Source organism: Hemitrygon akajei, chromosome 25, assembly GCF_048418815.1.
Source record: "Hemitrygon akajei chromosome 25, sHemAka1.3, whole genome shotgun sequence".
Lineage (NCBI taxonomy): Eukaryota > Metazoa > Chordata > Chondrichthyes > Myliobatiformes > Dasyatidae > Hemitrygon > Hemitrygon akajei.
In genome coordinates, this window is record NC_133148.1 from 44,888,344 (window position 1) to 44,909,584 (window position 21,241).

Below are 21,241 nucleotides of genomic sequence, written 5' to 3' on the forward strand. Positions count from 1 at the left end.
GCTGGTGCACGGAGGACATAAAGTATCCAAAAAGAAACTGCAATTTTGCACGCAGTAAGTGGAATACTTAGGTAGGGTAATATCCAAGGGAGTGAAGGCGATAGCACCAGATCAGATTGAGGCAATAACTAAGGCCCCGAAACCCCAGGCTCTAGGGCAGATGATGACGTTTTTGGGAATGGCAGGGTACAGCTCAGATTGGAAAGGAGAATACGCTGAGATTGTGGCACCTTTGAGAAAGATAATGAAAGAAGCAGGACATACACATTTGAAGAATGGCTTACAGTGGAATGAAGAGCCGGAGATAGCTTTCAATACTATTAAGCAGGAATTGCAGTCAGCACCAGCATTAGCTTTGCCTGACTACGAGAAGGTTTTTCATTTGTATGTATCCAACCAACAGGAGGGTTATGTCACAGCGGTTCTAACACAAGAGACAGGCACAGGAAAAGCAAAGCAGCCGATAGCATACTACAGTACGAGACTAGAGGAGGTGGCTCAGGGGTATCCACCCTGTTATCAGGGATTGGCGGCGCTGTAATATGCATATGAAAAGGCATCATCTGTAACCCTGGGCTATCCTGTGACTCTGTACACACACCACAAAGTAGCAGAATTGCTGGAAAGAGGGAAATTTGTGCTGACGCCAGCCAGGATAGCAGCGTATCAGATGCTATTGACATTTCCAGACATGACTATACAGAGATGCACTACCAGTAATATAGCTGATTTTGTCCCTTTGGGCTAAGAAGGAGAACCCCATGATTGTGTAGGGAAGACGATGGCATTTGCCAAATTGAGAGCAGATTTACGATCAGAACCACTAGAGGATGCAGATAAAAAGGTTCTGTTCGTAGATGGCTCTTGTTATAGGGATTATGATGGAAATCATGCAGGATTCTCAGTGGTGCAGCAGGATCAGTCGAGCTATAAGATTATTAGGATGGAGTCCTGTCCCCAACCGTGTTCCGCCCAACTAGCGGAAATCAAAGCCCTGTCAGCTGCGTGTGAAATGATGGAAGGTGAGACAGTAGACATCTATACTGATTCAGCATATGCTCATGGAGTATGCCATTTGTTCGGGGCAGTGTGGAAACAGAGAGGTTTTAAAAAAAGCAGTGGAGATCCCATACAACATTGTCAGCAAATTCTAGACTTAATAAAAACCATAATGAAACCTAAAGCATTGGCTATAGTTAAATGCCAGGCACATAAAAAGGGAAATGATGTAATAACAAAGGGAAATCAAGCTGCGGACGAGACAGCCAGAAAAGCTGTCATTGCCCCCCAGGTAAGCCTAACTCCAGAACTTGGGGTAGGGGACCTAATTGAAATACAAGGTAAGGCAACTTTGGCAGAACAGACAATGTGGAGACGAAGGGGGGCCAAGCAGAACCCGGAAGGCTTGTGGAGCATGGAAGATGGTTTGTTGGTAGCGCCCTCCCCTCTACTGACGATTCTGATTTCAGAAGCGCATGGGATTGACCATTGTGCAAGGGGGGAAGTGATAAAGAAAATAAAGAAAGATGGTTTTTGGTCACCTTATTTACAGGCTTCAGTGGACTTTGTCTTGTCACAGTGCGAGGTATGCGCACAGAATAATGTTCGGAAGGGAATTACAACCCCAATAGGTCACATTCCTGTACCTGAAGGACCATTTAAACATCTAGTGATTGATTACGTAGACATGATAAAGACAGTGAGAGGGAAAAGATACATGCTGGTAGTAATTGATCGATTTAGGGTAAAATTTCTGACAAATGAAGTGATCCCAAGGTTTGGAATACCTACAGAAGTTAGCTCAGACAATGGTTCAGCTTTTATCCAGAAAGCGGTCAAATTGGTACTACAAGCGCTGAGGATAAAGCAAAGATTTGGATGTGTATACCACCCTCAGTCGCAGGGCATGGTAGAGAGAATTAATGGAACCCTGAAAGCCAAACTGAACAAAATTTGTGTAGACACTAAACTTAATTGTGTCGATGCTTTACCGTTAGCAATGATGAGTTACCGCATGCAAACTAATTGAATGACATGCCTGACACTGCATGAGATGCTCACTGAGAGGCCCATGCCAGTGCCCCAGTGGAGAGGGCCGTATAAAGGACCTAGTTTGGAACAATTGGAAATAGAATTGAAACAATACATGCAGCAGCTAACTATGATACATAGGTCTATTTATGCACAGGAAAAACAGAAAGAGCCGGAGACCGTACAAGGGGAAGGACCGATCAAACCAGGAGACCAGGTTTACGTGCGAGTTTTTCGGAGAAAGTGGAATGAGCCTAGAAGGGAAGGACCCTTTACGGTGACCAAGGCATCAACCACCGCAGTTCAGGTAGAAGGACGCTCCACCTGGTACCATCTGAACCACTGCACGAGGGCAGTCCCGCAAGGGCAATCAGGTGAGGTGTCCGAGGTAAGTGATGCGGAAGAGCAGTTAGCAGGAGACAGACAGGAGGAACAAGAAGCTGACACTGCACCTCAGGAGTTTGATCAATTAGTAAGGGAAATTTTTGATTCTGAGGACGGGCCTGAGGACCCTCAGGATGTGGTGGAGGATACTAGGGCTTCTTCAGATAATGGGGATGAGCTGGGAACGACCAGTCGTGCCCCTGGGGACAAAGCACCCACATACTCCAGTACAGACATGGAAACCATTAGTGTGGCAGATATGGAATGGGACTGTTAAGTCCTCACAGAACCTACAGAAAAGAAGTAAGAGGAGCACAACACTTACCTCCTCGCCATGGTTACAGACACGTACTAATCTGTGGTATCAATGGGCAACTTACACGGCAGGAATGATGAAGAGACAGAATTGTTACCTGTGCTCAAGGGAAAGCCCCACTCAGCATGTAGTTCCCATGCCTTATAACTCCTCCACTTGCACGCGGTGGCAGAGCATAGGGAGCAATGTGAACGACAGTGTTCAGGTTCGATTAAGGCTTGCTTTCTGAAGCTTTGTGTTATAACAGATCCCTGCTATCTAAGCTGTATGAGAAACGCACCAATGTGCCCATATTGGTGTATGTTATATCAGGCTTCCTCGCAGTTTGTGTGATGTTTGGAGAGAAGTACTGTACTTTTATACCAAATAACACTAGTCCAGAAGGATTGTTTAATGTATAAGTTGAAAAGTCTAAGAAAGGAAGTTAAACAGAATGCAGGGTCCGGACATCAGTTATTTGACTGGTTAGAAAGTAGACTCAGAAGATGGGGAGCATGGCTGACTAAAATGGCAATAACTGTCAGTATTGTATTGTTGAGCTGTGCGCTTGTGCTGTGCTGTTTTCTTCCTTGTCTCAAGTCTCTTGTAGTGCGTGCTGCAACCAAACAATTTCCGATGCTCGTGGCAATTACTGAAGCAAGCTTAGTGGAGAAAGAAACACCGAAAATGTATCGTTACAGCCTACAACACCTGCAGGATGAACAAGAGCAAAACGACAGTGTGGGAGTAGATTGTAAGGGCTTCTGAGTTTTTTTCCCCTGTCTCAGGTACAAAGGGACAGGTTTTTGGCTCAGTGGCCCAGGGTAACGGGGAGAGAATACTTTGAGGTCTTGGCGCAGAAAATTATAGTTTAACCTGTGATTTGGGAATAAGTGCTTGAGTTTATTGGGGCTTTTGTGCGTGGACTCTTAGTCTTCTTTCTCTGTGTGAGACCCTATGGGTCTCAAAGGGGGGGATATATTGGAGTATAAAAGTTGCATTGTTTGTTGTGTAATCAAAACTATGTAGTCAGCTTTGAGTTTGCTATTTGCTATACATGTATCCAATTTAGTAGGAGAATGAAATCTTAAGAATGTAGAAGACAATGGTGTGTTAATGAGAGGCTAGCTAAGAGATGTAGATTATGTAGTCAGCTTTGAGTTTGCTATTTGCTATGCATGTATCCAATTTAGTAGGAGAATGAAATCTTAAGAATGTAGAAGACAATGGTGTGTTAATGAGAGGCTAGCTAAGAGATGTAGATTATGTAGTCAGCTTTGAGTTTGCTATTTGCTATGCATGTATCCAATTTAGTAGGAGAATGAAATCTTAAGAATGTAGAAGACAATGGTGTGTTAATGAGAGGTAGCTAAGAGATGTAGATTAGAACAGGATTAAGTCCATGGGTAGAAACAATAGTGGCAGATGTACTTGTGATATGCAACTGTAGACTGATTGGATATGCTAATGCAACTAAACCAGGAGATTGCTATAAAAAATGCTATGTACAAGGATCGGTGGGCAATCAGCGACTAGCTCAATGACTATCTCAGCTTTGATTTGCAAATTAAAGTTTAACACTTCTTGAAGAATCTTCTGCGTCTCCTGGCCGTTTGTGGGGCACGAGAAACCACAACAGCAGCCCGTCTAGGAGAAGGAAAACTCTGATTTTACACCTCCGCTGCCTTGTGGCCGTACACACCCACGGGAAAGGCTTCGGGAGTAAACCCCGAGGAAGAAATCTGGAGCCGGGGTCCCTAAAGCAGTTTGATGTTGTTTACAACTTCACTCTGGCAACCTCTGCGATGACATTGGTGCCAAGCTGTATCAGCACTTGCCCTTCCCCTTGGACATCAGTGACGTGGAGATGGGGAACCCACTGCATGGGCAACAGCCGGTTCTTCAAATCCTCCCGCCCAGGTTTGCGCCCTGGAGAAGACACAGTTAAGCAGAGGCGCAAACCCATGATCCTGTGGGATCAACGGCTGTCTACCATTACAACGATAAAAGGATTTCCTCAGACTCTACAGACAGGAAACATCTTACCTTGCCTTTCTCTGTATTAGATTGCACAAAGACTGAATATCAAGTCTATAAGCTTGATACGTTAATTGGCCATGGTAAGTTGCCTTGAGCGTTTAAATTGGTGTTTGTGTGGATTGAGCAGAAGGTACAAATAAGCAGGGCTGGATTAATGATCACATGGAGTAAAACAGGTAAGGCAAATGAGCTTAGTCTGAGTTAGCACATGAAACTACAGAACTGTAGCTATTACAGAAAACTGGTTGGGTGAAGGACGCGTCTGGCAGCTCAATGTTCGAGTGCACAGATGTTTCAGGCGTGACAGAGGAATGTAGAATATCAAAAGCAAAAACTGCAGATACTGGTAATTTGGAAATAAAGCAGAAAGTACAGAAACACAGGACAGTCAGCATCTGTTCAGAGGGAAACCAAAGTTAACACTTCAATGAAGACCTTTAACAGAAGGGTTTCAACCTAAAACATTACCTCTGTTTGTCTCAGCTGTTTTTGCTTTCATTTCACAAGACTGCTTGCTTAAGAAAACAAATACCCAAGCAGGCAAGCTTTGACTGCAAATGGCATTGATAACCCCAGCCTGACTCCAAGCAGCAGCTTCATGACAGCCACATCTGCAACACCCTCAGATGGGGGAGGAACTGTTACCTTCCAAGTTTTGGTCAGTTGGATTTTCCTGAGCAACTTTGTAAAGGGCGCAGCAGAACTGGCCAACGGCTTCGTAAGCAGATTTCCTGACGTTGACATGTGGATACTGCAAAATATATTAATGTCTTGGAATTAGTCTTTCACCTTGTCCTGAAGCTGAGGCAAAACCAAAATACACATCAATTTCCAGAACGGCTTTTCACCACTTTGAGACACCTCAAACAGCTTTCCAACAAGTTAGGCACTCACATGTCTAGTTTATATATATAAAATAAGACCTTGGTCAGACCCCACTGTGTTCAGTTCTGGTCACCTCACTACAGGGAGGATGTGGAAACTATACAGAGTGCAGAGGAGATTTACAACGGTGTTGCCTGGATTGGAGGGTGTACCTTATGAGAATAGGTTGAGTGTACTTGGCCTTTCCTCCTTGGAGCAACGGAGGATGAGAGGTGACCTGATAGAGGTGTATAAGATGATGAGGGGCATTGATTGTGTGGCTAGCCAGAGGCTTTTTCCCAGGGCTGAAACGGACAATATGAGGGAGCATAGTTTTAAGGTGCATGGAAATAGGTATCGAGGGGATGTCAGGGGTAAGTTTTTCCACACAGAGGGCAATGGGTGTGTGGAATGGACTGCTGGTGGCATATACAATAGGGTCTTTTAAGAGACCCTTAGATAGGTACGTGGAGCTTAGAAAAATAGAGGGCTATGTGCTAGGGAAATTCTAGGCAGTTTCTAGAGTAGGTTACATGGTCGGCACAACATTGTGGGCCAAAGGGCCTGTAATGTGCTTTAAATTTCTATTTTTCTATGTTAAATGCAGGAATTAGAGAAGCTATTTTGCCCTAAGGAAGCCCTCAGAATCAGCAAACTGGCTAAGATAGACCAGCCGTCGATCTTGCACCAACCACCGAATCGCCCACCACCAAATGGACTGACTTGACAGACAGTGTATCCTGGGAAACCAAAAGTACGTCATGTAGTTGCCAAGCTAATAGTGCAGTGGTGTTAAGTTACATAGCCCAGCTCCTTGGGGTGGTGAAGAAGCCCATTATTCTTAAAATTAAATTAAAGATCTCCCTTGTCACTGCACAGTCCCTTGCCTCTTGTCATAGCTGCCCTGTCCAGGACTGCAACAGCTGGGAGGTCACTGTAGAAGCAGTAGCTTCTGGCGCTGGGGAACAAGGTTCAGACAACATTGTACTTACATCAGTGATTCGGAAGATTTCTTCAAAGCATGACTCCATATATGGCATAAAGGCAACCCTACGGCAAAACAAAACTGTTTTAGACATGGAGAGGGAGAGGGAAGAGAGGGAGAGGGGAAAGGGGCAGAAGGTGGTGGGGGGGGAGGGGGGAATAGATTGAGACATCTGCAATTCCGACCAGAACAGCCAACATTTCTGGCTCAGAATGGCAGAGGGAAATGACGGGGACAAACTTGTCTGTGGTGACGGATATCACAGGCGTCTGCCCTGAGGAGGGTCCAGTGTTACACGGTGGGGTCTGCTTTGCCCAGGCCTTCCCCAAGCTTGCTGGGTGTGAGGGCAGTGTTCAGGTGCAGCCTGACTAGAGGATGGGGAAGTGGACATCCTGGGGGAATATCGGTGGGTTTGAGAAGGAGGGATATAGACCTTTTGGAAGCTCTCACCCAGTGTTGACTGCAATTTCTCCCAGGGCATCACAGGCATCCTCCTTTTCATCAAGGTAGGCGTTCTCCACGCTGAAACTGATAAGGAAGAGGCAGAAGCAACCATTTAGCCTTTGACTGATACTGTGGCTAGGGGTGAGCACCTTCCCATCTCACTCGCTTTCTTATTCTTACCCCAACAATACAGGCCGCTTCAGAGGGTTCGAAACCTCTTGCCTTGGCCTCTTCCATTCTAGAGAGAGGCTCAGGCTGTTCAGCCCCTCTTGTGATCCAGAACCTGTCACACAGTTCACCTCCTTCAGTAGCTAGATATATCCCTTTTGTAGTTTGCAACCAAACTTTTGTGATGTGAAGAATTAAACTTTTGTGATGTGAAGAACTTGCTGACTGAGTAACTCTTTAAAGGTCTACTTTCCACTCACCCCAAGAAGAGGCAAACACAAGGGGGAGCCGGAAGCTCTGAATATCGGCAAATCAGCAACCTTGGGGGGGGGGGGGGGGGGGGAAGAGTTCTTCTCCCTTGGGAGCCAGAAACTGTGAGCTACCCTAAGGAGGTGGCTCCTCCCATGATCACGATTTCAGTTTGTCTTTCTGCCTCCTCAATTTCCATCGGTGCTGCTCACTAGAATCTTCATCATTAACCAGCAGGGTGAACTGGACAGTGCTGAGCTTAGCATGCATGGTGCTGGACTTAAATGAGCATCTCCTCAGACCTGATGATGGCACTCTCACCTACTTCACTCTTAACAGGCAAGTTTTTCCACTCCCAGCGTTAGTCACTTCCACCTCCATCCCCCTTGTACTCCTACAAGCAGGGCATGACCAAGCACCAAGAGCTGGTAAAGGTAGCCCCAACATACCCAGTGATGTCAGCATCGTCCTCGTCCTCCTCCTCTGTGATAGGCTCATCCTCATCAAGGTCGTCGTCCAGCAGCAGGAAAGTTTTGCTGTTAATATCATAATGGGCCTGTAAAAGGACAAGGCTGCTGACAGTCAACGTGCCTCACATCAGTGCCAAGAGGGATTCATGAGCATTTAGGGCAGTGCATGAGGTTTGAACCTTTATAGATATTTATGAGAAGATAGCCCTGGAATAGGTCCCCAGCTAAAGGTGGAAATTGGGCAGCTGTCTTTCTGTCAAACAGAATGTGCATGAGGAGAAATTCTTTTTAAATTCAAAATAATGAGGGGATATATAGGGTGCATACTTGCAAACTTCTTCCCCTTAGGTTGGGTGAGACTAGAATTAGAAGTCACAGGTACACTTTATCCTCATTATATGCGTCTATGGTGTTACGCCTGTGCCCCCCTCCTTTTTGAGAATCACAAGATCGCTATTAAGTCAGGGCAGGAGACCCAGGAAATGAGAGAGAGACGTTTGGAATGTCCTGGCCCCCAGCGATACAAAGCCACGGAACAGGTCATTGTCTCTTGGAGACGGAATTGTGTATTGAGTACTGATAGATAGATAGATAGATAGATACTTTATTCATCCCCATGGGGAAATTCAACATTTTTTCCAATGTCCCATACACTTATTGTAGCAAAACTAATTACATACAATACTTAACTCAGTAAAAATATGATATGCATCTAAAATCACCCTCTCAAAAAGCATTAATAATAGCTTTTAAAAAGTTCTTAAGTAGTTTACTTAAATACATTGAGTCCTAACCCCGGCACTTTAACATATCTTACTCCTGGCGGTTGAATTGTAAAGCCGAATGGCATTGGGGAGTATTGATCTCTTCATCCTGTCTGAGGAGCATTGCATCGATAGCAACCTGTCGCTGAAACTGCTTCTCTGTCTCTGGATGGTGCTATGTAGAGGATGTTCAGGGTTTTCCATAATAGACCGTAGCCTACTCAGCGTCCTTCGCTCTGCTACCGATGTTATACTCTCCAGTACTTTGCCCATGACAGAGCCCGCCTTCCTTACCAGCTTATTAAGACGTGAGGCGTCCCTCTTCTTAATGCTGCCTCCCCAACACGCCACCACAAAGAAGAGGGCGCACTCCACAACTGACCTATAGAACATCTTCAGCATCTCACTACAAACATTGAATGACGCCAACCTTCTAAGGAAGTACAGTCGACTCTGTGCCTTCCTGCACAAGGCATCTGTGTTGGCAGTCCAGTCTAGCTTCTCATCTAACTGTACTCCCAGATACTTGTAGGTCTTAACCTGCTCCACACATTCTCCATTAATGATCACTGGCTCCATATGAGGCCTAGATCTCCTAAAGTCCACCACCATCTCCTTGGTCTTGGTGATATTGAGACACAGGTAGTTTGAGTTGCACCATATCACAAAGTCCTGTATCAGTTTCCTATACTCTTCCTCCTGTCCATTCCTGACACACTCCACTATAGCCGTGTCATCAGCGAACTTCTGCACATGGCAGGACTCCGAGTTATATTGGAAGTCTGATGTGTACAGGGTGAACAGGACCGGAGAGAGCACGGTCCCCTGCGGCGCTCCTGTGCTGCTGACCACCGTGTCAGACCTACAGTCTCCCAACCGCACATACTGAGGTCTATCTGTCAAGTAGTCCACTATCCAATCCACCATGTGAGTCTACTCCCATCTCCATTAGTTTGTGCCTTAAGATCTTGGGCTGGATGGTGTTAAAGGCACTAGAGAAGTCCAGGAATGTAATCCTCACAGCACCACTGACCCCATCCAGGTGAGAGAGGGATTTGTGCAGCAAATACGTGATAGCATCCTCCACTCCCACCTTCTCCTTATACGCAAACTGAAGAGGATCCTGGGCGTGCCTGGTTTGTGGCCTCAGATTCTGTATTATCAGCCGCTCCATGGTCTTCATCACGTGCGACGTCAAGGCAACAGGTCTGAAGTCATTCAACTCCTTTGGTTGTGGTTTCTTCGGTACCGGGACAATACAGGATGTTTTCCACTGTCTGGGTACTCTTCTCTGCTCCAGGCTCATGTTGAGGATGCGCTGTAGTGGTTCTCCCAGCTCAGTCGCACAGGCCCTCAGTAATCGTGGGGATACTCCATCCGGTCCAGCCGCCTTGCTGGTACAGATCTTCCTCAGTTGACCTTCCACCTGTGCAGCCGTAATCCTGGGCGTGGGCAAGGTCTCCTGTGAGTGGCTATTTTCCTGTGAGGGAAGTAAGAGGGAGGACGAGTAGAAAGACAAGCCTGGTGTGGAGTTCTGCGGGGAGGATGAGATCGTGCTGTCGAACCTATTGAAGAAGTTGTTCAGCTGGTTCGCTTTCTCCACATCTCCACTTATGTTTGCCCCCCGCTTTGCACCGCATCCAGTGATGATCTTCATCCCATCCCACACCTCCTTCATGCTTTTGTTCCGCAGCTTTTGTTCTAGCTTCCTCCTATACTGCTCCTTTGCCCCCCCTTATCTGTACTCTGAGTTCCTTCTGAACTCTTTTAAGCTCCAACCGATCACCATCTTTAAAGGCCGTCTTCTTCTGATTTAGGAGGCCTTTGATGTGACTAGTGATCCAGGGCTTATTATTGGGATAGCAGCGAATAGTTCTAACAGGAACAACGACATCCACTTAAAAGTTAATATAGTCCGTTGTGCATTCAGTGACCTCCCCAACGCCCCTACAAAGCCCCCCTTGCAGTTCATCCCAGTTAGTAATACCGAAGCAGTCTCTCAGGGCCTGTTCAGCTTCAGGAGTCCACTTTCTAAAAGAGCGTGTAGTAGTGGGATGCCTCATCACAATTGATTTATATCTGGGCTGTAACAAAACCAGGTTGTGATCAGCTTTCCCCAGTGCAGGCAGCGGGGATGTACTTCATGGAGGCCCTCAGGCAACGTGGGCTGGTTGGGGGATGGCATCATTCCACCCTGAGTGACATCTGAGACCCCGTGAGTGGGGATAAAAGAGGGTCTGGGGAACAGCCCCTTTAGACGCACCAGAAGAAATGCTAGAACTCCTGTAACAGCGTAATAGCGAAAGCCGGTGGAAAAGCCCACGTGCGTCCTTTTCCATTTGCCTCGGAATTGGTGGGTCTTGCCACGGAAGAACGGCTTTAGCTAACACAAAGGAGCACTCAGCCCCCACCGACTCTCGAAGGATTGACATCATAAAAGGAATGGGCAAGTTTAAACACTCTCTCTTGACTCCAACCAAAGGCTGCAGCCTGCAGCTTGAATGAACTAAAGTGACTTTTATATTTCCATCGGACAATACATTATCCCCTAGACAACGATAGAGCTATTTCTTATTGATTATTATTATACCCGCGCTTTTAGATTTAGTATTGACGACGTATATTATCTGTATGTTTGCATTGATATTATTTTTGTGTATTTTATCAATAAATGCTGTTAAAAATAGTACCATCAGACTTCAACGGACCTCTCTATCTTTGCTGGTAAGTGACCCAGTTACGGGGTACGTAACAATGGACAATGCGGATTCACAGTTATGCGAGGAACCTGTTTCTACCAACGTCTCCTTATATGCGTCCAAAACTCAGTTATGCGAGGAGCACTGCTTTCCTGCCAATACAAGTCACATGTGCACGTCTCACAGTCTCACTCCCGCCAGTCTCACATTGGTTTTGGCGATGTGTGGATGTGTGATCTTGCACTCTTAAATTTTTGTTGGTTTTACCTACAGTGCAGTGATTTTGTGCTTGAAATATTTAACTATGCCTTCTAAGCGTCTGATGTCAAGTCCTGGGCCATCAGCCTAGCAGCAGAGAACCACTTTGACTCTTGAAAAAAAGTTGGAAATTATAAACAGGGCGGCGTCAGGTAAGGGTAACACAGCTCTGGGACGTTACTTCGGCCTGAGTGAGTCCACAATCAGAAACATAAAGAAAAATGCTGAGAAAATAAAAAGTGCAGTGGTTGATTCATCACAAGTGTCTTCAAAGATTGTTACCAAAGTGCGTAACCCGATTATGACAAAAAAGGAGAAAATGTTGAGTTTGTACATCGACCATGAAACAAAGAAAAAAACAACTTAGTTCCGATCATCTTCGTGTGAAAGCTTTGGAAATTTATGGTCGCCTTTGTTCAGAGGCTAGTGAGGAAGTGTCAAGTGATATTGTTAGCTTTAATGCAAGTAGGGGATGGTTTGCTAAGTTTGTTAATTGTCACAGGCTTCACAACTTAGCTGGGCGTGGTGAGCAAGCTAGTGCTGACCACAAAGCTGCTGAACACTACCCTGAGCAGTTGCAGGCTATGATAGCTGAGTTAGGCATCACACCAAAGCAGGTGATTAATGCAGACGAGACTGGGCTTTTTTGGAAGCGTATGCCGAAACGCACTTAGATAAGTAAGGATGAAAAAACTGCATCAGATTTCAAGGCAGCAAAGATTGAGTTTGCTTATGTGTTCCAATGCCGAAGGAGACTGTAAGATGAAGCCTCTCTTAGTTTGGCATTCACTAAACCCCTGTGCTCTTAAGGGTTTGAGTAAGAATATGCTTCCTGTCCACTGGGCAGCTAACAAGAAAGCATGGGTCACTGGTCAAATCTTTGAAGATTGGTTTGCTAATCATTTTGCTGTTGAGGCTGAACACTACTGTCGGGAACAGAACCTTGCCTTTAAAGTTCTATTGTTACTTGACAATGCGCCAGCCCAGCCTAAACATTTGGACAGCATTTATCCTAACATAACAGTGCGTTTCCTGCCGCCTAACACAACATCGCTGATTCAACCGCTTGACCAAGGTGTGATATCCACATTCAAGACATATTTTTTACAGCGAACTATCTCTCAGTTGCTGCAAGCAACAGATGACTTTGAGAATCCCTGGAGTTTACCAATGGTGAGGGAATGGTGGAAGTCCTTCAGTATCAGACATGCCATCAACAACGTTGATGAATCCTGGAGAAAGGTCAGGTCTTCCACTCTCAATGGAGCCTGGAAGTCAAATTGGGCGGAGGGTGTGCACACCCTCAAGGGGTTTCTTGCCTTCACTGAAGCTGTCCAGGATTGTGTGGCCCTGAGCTGTTAAACTGGTGGGGAAGGATTCTCAGATCTCGAGACTGCTGACGTGGTAGAACTCCTGGATTCTCATGATGAAGAATTAAGTGTGGATGACCCTCTGCGTTTAACTCAGACTGAAGGCGATAACAATGATGAAGAAAGTGTCCAGTTGCAGGTGAAGGATTTTACGGTGATGCAACTGGCAGAATTTTTTAAGGCTGCAGGACTCTTGGCACAAATGGCGATGGACATGGACCCAAGTTTAGAATGGAGTCAGCATTTCAGTTGTTCCCTGCCATCAACCCTTCTTCCCTACAAGCAAATTTATGCTGAAAAACAAAATGCTGCCAAGCAAACAACCCTCTCCACTTTCTTCAAACCAGTGTCACCTCCTGCTGCAGGCAGTACTGAGCATTCTGTGAGTCTTCCTTCACCCCTTGCTGTGCTTGATGATCCTGACGACACACAACCATCCACCTTATCCATGTAAAGCTTCCCGACACAACAACCACTCATCTCCCGCAGCAAACACACCTGCCACTGTTGGTGAGTACTGTACACCCTTTTATGTTAACTTTCTATTTTTTATTACGTTGAATATTACCTTAAATTGATGAAATATAATATGAATGTTACCTTGTGGTACTGCTTTTGTGTCATATTGGTATGAAAATGTGAATAAATTATAGATAAAACATATTTAGGAAGCCCTCTGGACCACATCCCTATTTTCTCCATTTAAATAATTATTCACATTATGCGTTTTCACATTATGTGTTGGCTGCGAGGGATGTATCCCCCACATATAACGAGGATAGGTGGAAGTAAAATATGTAAGAGGAATCTGAGGGGGAGCTTCTTCACTTACTGGCTGGTGTGAAGTGGAAGGTGGAATGCAGATTCAATTGGACATTGAAGTTTGTATAGGTAATGGATGAAAGGGGGCTGGAGGTACTTGAACAGAAGAGGAAGGATTTTAAAACAGGGTCACTCTCAGCTGGGAAGCCAATGTCGAGGATGGATGAAGCAATAGGGTGGATGTGGGCAGGAGGTTTCCCTTGGGTGGGTGATCAAGAGACTACAGTCGCAGAATAGAAGTCAGACCTTAACACTGAGGGGAAATTCCTCCACTTGAAGTATGGTGTTTGGGGGCTGTGGAGCCCTCAAGCTCCTCCCTTTTCTTCTGTTCAAACAGGCCCTGTGGGCAGTAAAGCCGTGGAAATATGTTGGAAGGTGGGAGTCTCCCACAGGCCCACAGTGGAGATGATCTCAAGAAGAAAACCAGTACCATTGGATGAAACGTTTCAGTGCAGTGCTGAGCAACAAGTAAGGCAGCAGCTAATGTAATCCTTTACAGTCCTAGCTGTAAGATCAGGGTTCAATTCCTGCCACTGTTTGTAAAGAATCTGTATGTTCTCCCCGTGACCACGTGTGTTTCCTCTCACAGTCCAAAGATGTATGAGTTAGGGTTGTGCTGCCTTTATGGCAGTTATTTAGTTTATAATATTTTCGCTTAGTAATTTGTTAGCATTTTTTTAGTCAAAGTTAGGATTGTTTAAATCAATTGATTTGTCTGTAATACATCGCGGCTGCGATGTCACATCCGGGTTCGCCGCGTCTTGTGGGAAATTACCGGTTTGAGATTCACGCAAGGGTGGGGGTCACTCACATGTGCCACCATAACGCCGGCTAGGGTTTCTCTATGCACCAAAGACACAGTGAAAGCAACGCTGTAAGTCATTAGATAATCGGTATTTTGAGTTAAAATGTTAACGCTGATTCTGTTAAAAGTAACGACGGTCGGTAAGGTTTACCTTTTCGTCAGTTAAAGAGTCGGGATAGTTTGTATTGAAGTGTATCTAAAGCAGCCAATGGAGCAGCTAGATTCTGACTGTATGCTGCACTTTAATGTAATGTAGTTATTGTAGTTTTACCTTTGCAAGTATTCACAATGTAAATGTGATATTTAGAAGGAAACAAACACTGTACCAATCTTGTATTGTTTTTCAACAGTTTTCACCATACGTTAATGTGAAGAGTGAACAGTAAATGGTTAATCTTACTGCGGCCTCGTTTGCATTGATTCTGGTTTATCTCGACGTTTACCTCGGCGTTGCGTCACACCCGAGCGAGAACGTTACAAGGGTTATTAAGTAGTGGGCAAATGTTGGCACTAGAAGCATGGAGACACATGAGGGTAGCCCCAGCAGATCCTCGGACTGTTTGCCGTTGATGCAAACGACGCATTTCACCATATGTTACAATGTACGTGACAAATAAAGACAATCTTTATCTTAGAAGGACAAAATTCCTGAGCAGAAAGCACATTGTAACCACGACAAAGCACTAAGAAGGGCACACCCATCATATTGCACCCCACCTTTGACCCTTACCGTAACCCCTTCAGTGGATTTGATGGAGAGTAACATCACTGTCGTCATCTTCTCCAAGTGAGGGGCCATGCTCGGACCCATCACCAATGAGAGGGCGGCAAACAGACTGTACCTGCAATTAGAAACAAGCTGTCAAGGCCTTGTGGTAAGTACAATGATCCTGGGGCCACTCGCACCAGAAAAGCCCGGCATAGTCTCCCTGGAAGGGAAGAAGCTTTCTGGATCACCAGGGATTTTGTTGGGAGAAAGGGTAGAGGAGGAGATGAGAACTTGGAAGCATAAATTGGAAACAGATGTTCTAAGGGAAATGTACGGAAGAAATGTGGTAAATGCTCAGAGGATATTTGCAATGAGATAGGGAAAGGATGGTAGGGTACAAGGAACTGTGGTGTACAATGGCTATTGTAAATCTAGTCAAGAAGAAAAGCCTACAAAAGATTAAAAAAAAACTAGGTAATGTTAGAAATCTAGATTATAAGGCTAGCAGGCAGGAGCTTAAGAATTAAATTAGATGTGAAGGCCTTGGCCAGCCGGATTAAGGAAAACCCCAGAACATTCTACAAGTATGTGAAGAGCAAAAGGATAAGAGGTGAGAGAATAGGACCAATCAAGTGTGACAGTGGAAAATTGTGGATGGAACCGGAGGAGATAGCAGAGGTACTTAATGAATACTTTCCTTCAGTATCCACTACGGAAAAGGATCTTGGCGATTGTAAGGATGACTTGCAGTGAACTGAAAAGCTTGAGTATGTAGATATTAAGGAATAGGGTGTGCTGGAGCTTTCGGAAAGCATCAAGTTAGATAGGTCACCGGGACTGGATGGGATGTACCCCAGGCTACTGTGGGAAGCGAGGGAGGAGATCGCTGAGCCTCTGATGATGATCTTTGCATCATCAATGAGGACGGGAGAGGTTCCGGAGGATTGCGGATGTTGTTCCCTTATTCAAGAAAGGGAGTAGAGATAGCCCAGGAAATTATAGGCTAGTGAGTCTTACTTTAGTGGTTGGTAAGTTGATGGAGAAGATCCTGAGAAGCAGGATTTATGAATATTTGGAGAGGCATAATATGATGAGGAATAGTCAGCATGGCTTTGTCAAAGACAGGTCGTGCCTTACGAACTTGACTGAATCTCTTGAGGATGTGACTAAACACATTGATGTAACTAGAGCCATAGATGTAGTGTATATGGATTTCAGCAAGGCATTTACTAAAGTACCCCATGCAAAGCTTATTGAGAAAGTAAGGAGGCATAGGATCCAAAGGGTCATTGATCTGTGGATCCAGAACTGGCTTGCCCATAGAAGACAAAGAGTGGTTGTAGATGGGTCATATTCCGTATGGAGGTCGGTGACCACTGGAGTGCCTCAAGGATCTGTTCTGGGACCCTTACTCTTCGTGATTTTTATAAATGACCTGGATGAGGAAGTTGAGGGGTGGGTTAGTAAATTTGCTGATGACACAAAAGTTGAGGGTGTTGTGGATAGCATGGAGGGCTGTCAGAGGTTAGAGGGACATTGATAGGATACAAAACTGGGCTGAAAAGTGGCAGATGGAGTTCAACCCAGATAAGTGTGAGGTGGTTTATTTTGGTAGGTCAAATTATAGTATTAATGTTAAGACTCTTGGCAGTGTGGAGGATCAGAGGGATCTTGGGGTCTGAGTCCATAGGACACTCAAAGCTGCTTGCAGGTTGACTCTGTGGTTAAGAAGGTGTATGGTGTTTTGGCCTTCATCAATCATGGGATTGAGTTTAAGCGCCGAGAGGTAATGTTGCAGCTAAATAGGACCCTGGTCATACCCCACTTGGAGTACTGTACTCAATTCTGGTTGCCTCACTACAGGAAGGACGTAGAAACCATAGAAAGGGGGCAGTGGAGATTTACAAGGATGTTGCCTGGTTTGGGGAGGCATGCCTTAAGAGAATAGGTTGAGTGAACTCGACCTTTTCTCATTGGAGCGAAGGACAATGAGGGGCAACCTGATAGAGGTGTACAAGATAATGAGAGGCATTGATCGTGTGGATAGTCAGAGGCTTTTGCCCAGGGCTGAAATGGTTGCTGCAAGAGGACACAGATTTAAGGTGCTGGAGAGTAGGTACAGAGATGTCAGGGGTAAGTTTTTTTACGCCAAGAGTGGCGAGTGCCTGGAATGGGCTGCCAGCAGCAGCGGTGGAGGCGGGTAACGATAGGGTCTTTTAAGAGGCTCCTGGATAGGTACATGGAGCTTAGAAAAATAGAGGGCCATTGGTAAGCCTAGCTAGTTCTAAGGTAAGGACATGTTTAGCACAGCTTTGTGTGCCAAAGGGCTTGTATTGAGCTGTAGGTATTCTGTTATCTAACTTTTACTTATTGATGACTCATCATGACCTGGATTGTGCTGCTTGAAAGTTTGATTTTCTAAAAGGCAATATACAAGATCCTGAGGGGTAATGGGGAGTGAACTTACGTGCACCGCCGCAGGTCAGGATCATCCACATGGTCAATGAGATTCAGGCCAAGTTGGCAGCATTCTTCTGAAAGGGGCAAGAAGACATCCTTCCCAATGGTTCGTGCAAGAACCCCCAAAGTTTCTGCAATAATAAACAACTGTCAGTTTCCTCTCTCTTGTTCCTCACTGCTGTCTCCCAGGCAAAAGCAAATATTAGGAGTAAAGGAGGTCTCATAACATACTCCCAAGGAAGGGATAGCATAAGCTTTACAAAGTGTTCAGCTCCCACAAAACATTCTATGGGCAAGAACTGTGTATCCCCGATGGTGTGGTGCTCCCCCAGTACAGCCCCTCCCGTGGTGCAGCGCTCCCTCAGACCTGTGTTGTTTTCTTAGCTTCAGTCCTGAGGGATTAGTCCCTGGTCAACACATTTAACACATACCCAAAGAACATCAGAAGTGTTCTCAGTGTGGAAGCAAGTCACACACAGATTCTGCAGATGTTGGAAATTTTGAGCAACAGACACAAACTGCTGAAGGAACTTGGGAAGTCAGGCAGCATCAACAGAGAGGAATAAACAGCCAACATTTTGGCCGAGATCCTTCATCAGAATTGGAAAGAGGGCAGAAGCCAGAATTAGAAGTAGGGGGGAGAAGGGCAAGGAATACAAGCTGGCATATGATGGATGAGACCAGGTGAGGGAGAAAGGTGGGTGAGTGAGAGAGGATGAAGTAAGAAGCTAGAAAAAGGTAAGTGGGAGGTAAAGGGCTGAAGAAGCAGGAATCTAACAGGAGAGAACAAAGGCCCATGGAAGAAGGGGAAGGAGAACTAGGTGATAGGTAGGTGAGAAGAGAAGGGCTGAGAGGAGACCTAGAATGGAAATGAAAAAGGGGGGGGGGGGGGGGAGGAAAGAATTACCAGAGGTAGGAGAAATCAATGTTTGTGCCATAAGTTTGGAGGCTACCCAGACAGAATATGAGGAGTCGCTCATCCAACCTGAGTTTGGCCTCATCATGGCAGTAAAGACTATGTAGAGACATGTCTGTGTGGAAGACCTGCATGATTGTCACAAGCACAGCAGAGCATTCCCAGTAACTGGCCAGAGGTTCCCAGTTCAGTCACATTCTCACACCCATCCCTCTACTCTCGATACAGGGGCAACAAGTCTTACCCAGTGACTGGATTTGGACTTGGCGTAGCTCCTCGCTGGTGTTGATCAAATATCCTTTCAGCTGGACAATGACCGCCTGGAAGTATGGGAGCAGTGCTTCCTTGGCAGCGCTGGCTGAGGTGTTAAAGATGATGCAAGGGGAAGGGGGTGGGGAGAATGGGAAGAACAATAGGCAAGTGTTAACAGGGGATGTCATAGCTAAAGTTCTGTCTAAAAACCTGAGCTGTGCAGGGGGTGGGTTGAAATATTATTCTACCTCTGCACCACAAGGAAAGAACGTACAAAGCAGCAGCTCAACTGTTGATGCGATGAACATCATTGGGAAACTTCGTTGCATGATGCAGCTGTTTGGGAAATGGGGTTGGGGAGAGCACTGAGCTCTGTCTGCAGGCTTCGACTGTATTCAAGATTCCCAGAGGAGGAACCACTGCTGCTTTGGATGTCTAACTGGGATTTGAGATCAATTTCCATTTGCAAACGAGCATCTGGGGAAACTGAGTCTTTCCCAGAAAGTAGAGGTTAATGGGCGGGGTTTAACAAAGAGGAGACTTTGAGGATGAAAACAATTTCAGAAATGGGATGATACAGATTTTTTAAAAATCAGAGATAGACAAGCACTGAAACAATTCAACTGAATAATTGTGATGTGCTCACATAGTCAGCAGCACTAGAAGACAGAATGGCGGCAGAGTGGGAGGTACTGGACTCACCAATTGCACCAATGGCACTTATGGCCAATTCCTTCACCCGGCTGCTGCTGCTCGAGCACAGGGCCATCAGCATCCTGTCCATCAGTGTGGGCAAATATGGCTCAATCTTCTTCCCTGCATGGCAGTCAGGAAAAGGCAGTTAGTGACCACCCAAGTGTTCCACAACACCAGATCCATACACACCACCCCACGCTCTGAGCCACAATAAATCTCACACACTACACCTCAATGGTCAATGTTTCAGGATTGACACAGTGTCTCACCCTGAAATATTGTCCACAGATTCTGCCTGACCTACTGAGTTCCTGCAGCCGTTTATTTATTGCCCCAGATTCCAACATCCGCAATATCCTGTGCTACCATCCTACTGACATCCTTTGCTATGTCGAAGGTACCACTAGAATTGAATCTGTGCAGCCTATCTTACAGCACAGCCCACTGAAGATTTCCCAATGTCTGCATGTTGCAGTTTTGTTTACATCACACAGTGAATAACCCAGTGCAGCCTCCTCTGCATTGGTGAACCTCGATGTAGATTGGGAGACTGATTCATCGAGCACCTTTGCTCTGCCTGCCACAAAGAACGGACTTCCCAATACCGTCTGACATGTCTGTCCATATCCTCCACAGCCACAGTGAGGTCATGCTCAGGTTAGAGGAGCAACACCTCATTTTCTGTCTGGGTAGCCTCCAACTTGGAGCGAACATTGATTTCTCTAACTTCTGGTAATTTTTCCCTCTCCCTACTTCCCTCTTTTTCTATTTCCCATTCAACCCTTCTCCTCACCTGCCTATCACCTCCCTCTGGTTCCCCTTCTCCGTCCCTTTCTTCCATGGTTCACTGTCCTTTCCAATTAGATTTCTCCTTCATCCCTTCTGTTTTTCCACCTATACCTCTCCCAGTTTTTTTACTTCGTCCTCCGTTCCCCACCATCCACCTACCTTCCCCCTTTCTTGCTCTTACCTATCACCTTCAAGCTTGTACTCCTTCCACATTCTAATTTTGGCTTTTGTATTTTGTGGGTTTTGTAGATTTGCCTCACCAGCTACGTAAACTTCCACCTCCATCCCCAATCTGTGGCTCCAACACTGGCTCCACCAGTTCTCCTGTACAGGGAGAAGACTGCTCCACCTGCCAAGGTTCAGCTTCACATGATGAGAAGCTCCCGTACACAGGTGTGTCAGGATGTCCTTCAATCTTCTGCACAGGGACCTGACCCAGCACACCTCCCTCAACAAAGTGTGGATGTGTACCACAACTACAATGAGTGTGTGAGGCTGCAGCCCCTATTTGCGTAACTATGGGGGCTGCTCCAGCCTCCTGGTGCATTTTAGCCCCATCCTCTTAATATCTGGTCATCCAGATCGGTTGGGGGGGGGGGGGGGGGGGGGAGGAAGAAGGATATTCTCGTAAACTTGATCCTGCGACTGGCCAAGGTGAATGTCAGCGGGTTCTGGAGGGAGGCAGTGGAGGGCTCCACCCAGGCTAACAGCCTGGCAAGTTTCCAGCGGTATGTCCATGCCCGGAGGAACTAGAGGAAGAACCTCCAGTGT

At 45.9% G+C, this 21,241-nt stretch overlaps 1 protein-coding gene across 2 annotated transcripts in view; it reads right to left on the reverse strand.

The window, feature by feature from the left end:
* ipo4 (importin 4) overlaps nt 1-21,241 on the reverse strand; it is a 107,261-nt gene that overhangs the window by 46,451 nt on the left and 39,569 nt on the right. For both annotated transcript variants that reach the window (XM_073029440.1, XM_073029441.1), the window contains 8 exons: nt 19,688-19,801; nt 18,978-19,091; nt 17,825-17,948; nt 15,379-15,490; nt 7,910-8,016; nt 7,050-7,127; nt 6,607-6,664; nt 5,396-5,501 (listed from right to left, as the gene is read on the reverse strand). In XM_073029440.1, the coding sequence (XP_072885541.1) occupies nt 5,396-5,501; nt 6,607-6,664; nt 7,050-7,127; nt 7,910-8,016; nt 15,379-15,490; nt 17,825-17,948; nt 18,978-19,091; nt 19,688-19,801 (813 nt within the window). The remainder of the gene's footprint in view (nt 1-5,395; nt 5,502-6,606; nt 6,665-7,049; nt 7,128-7,909; nt 8,017-15,378; nt 15,491-17,824; nt 17,949-18,977; nt 19,092-19,687; nt 19,802-21,241) is intronic.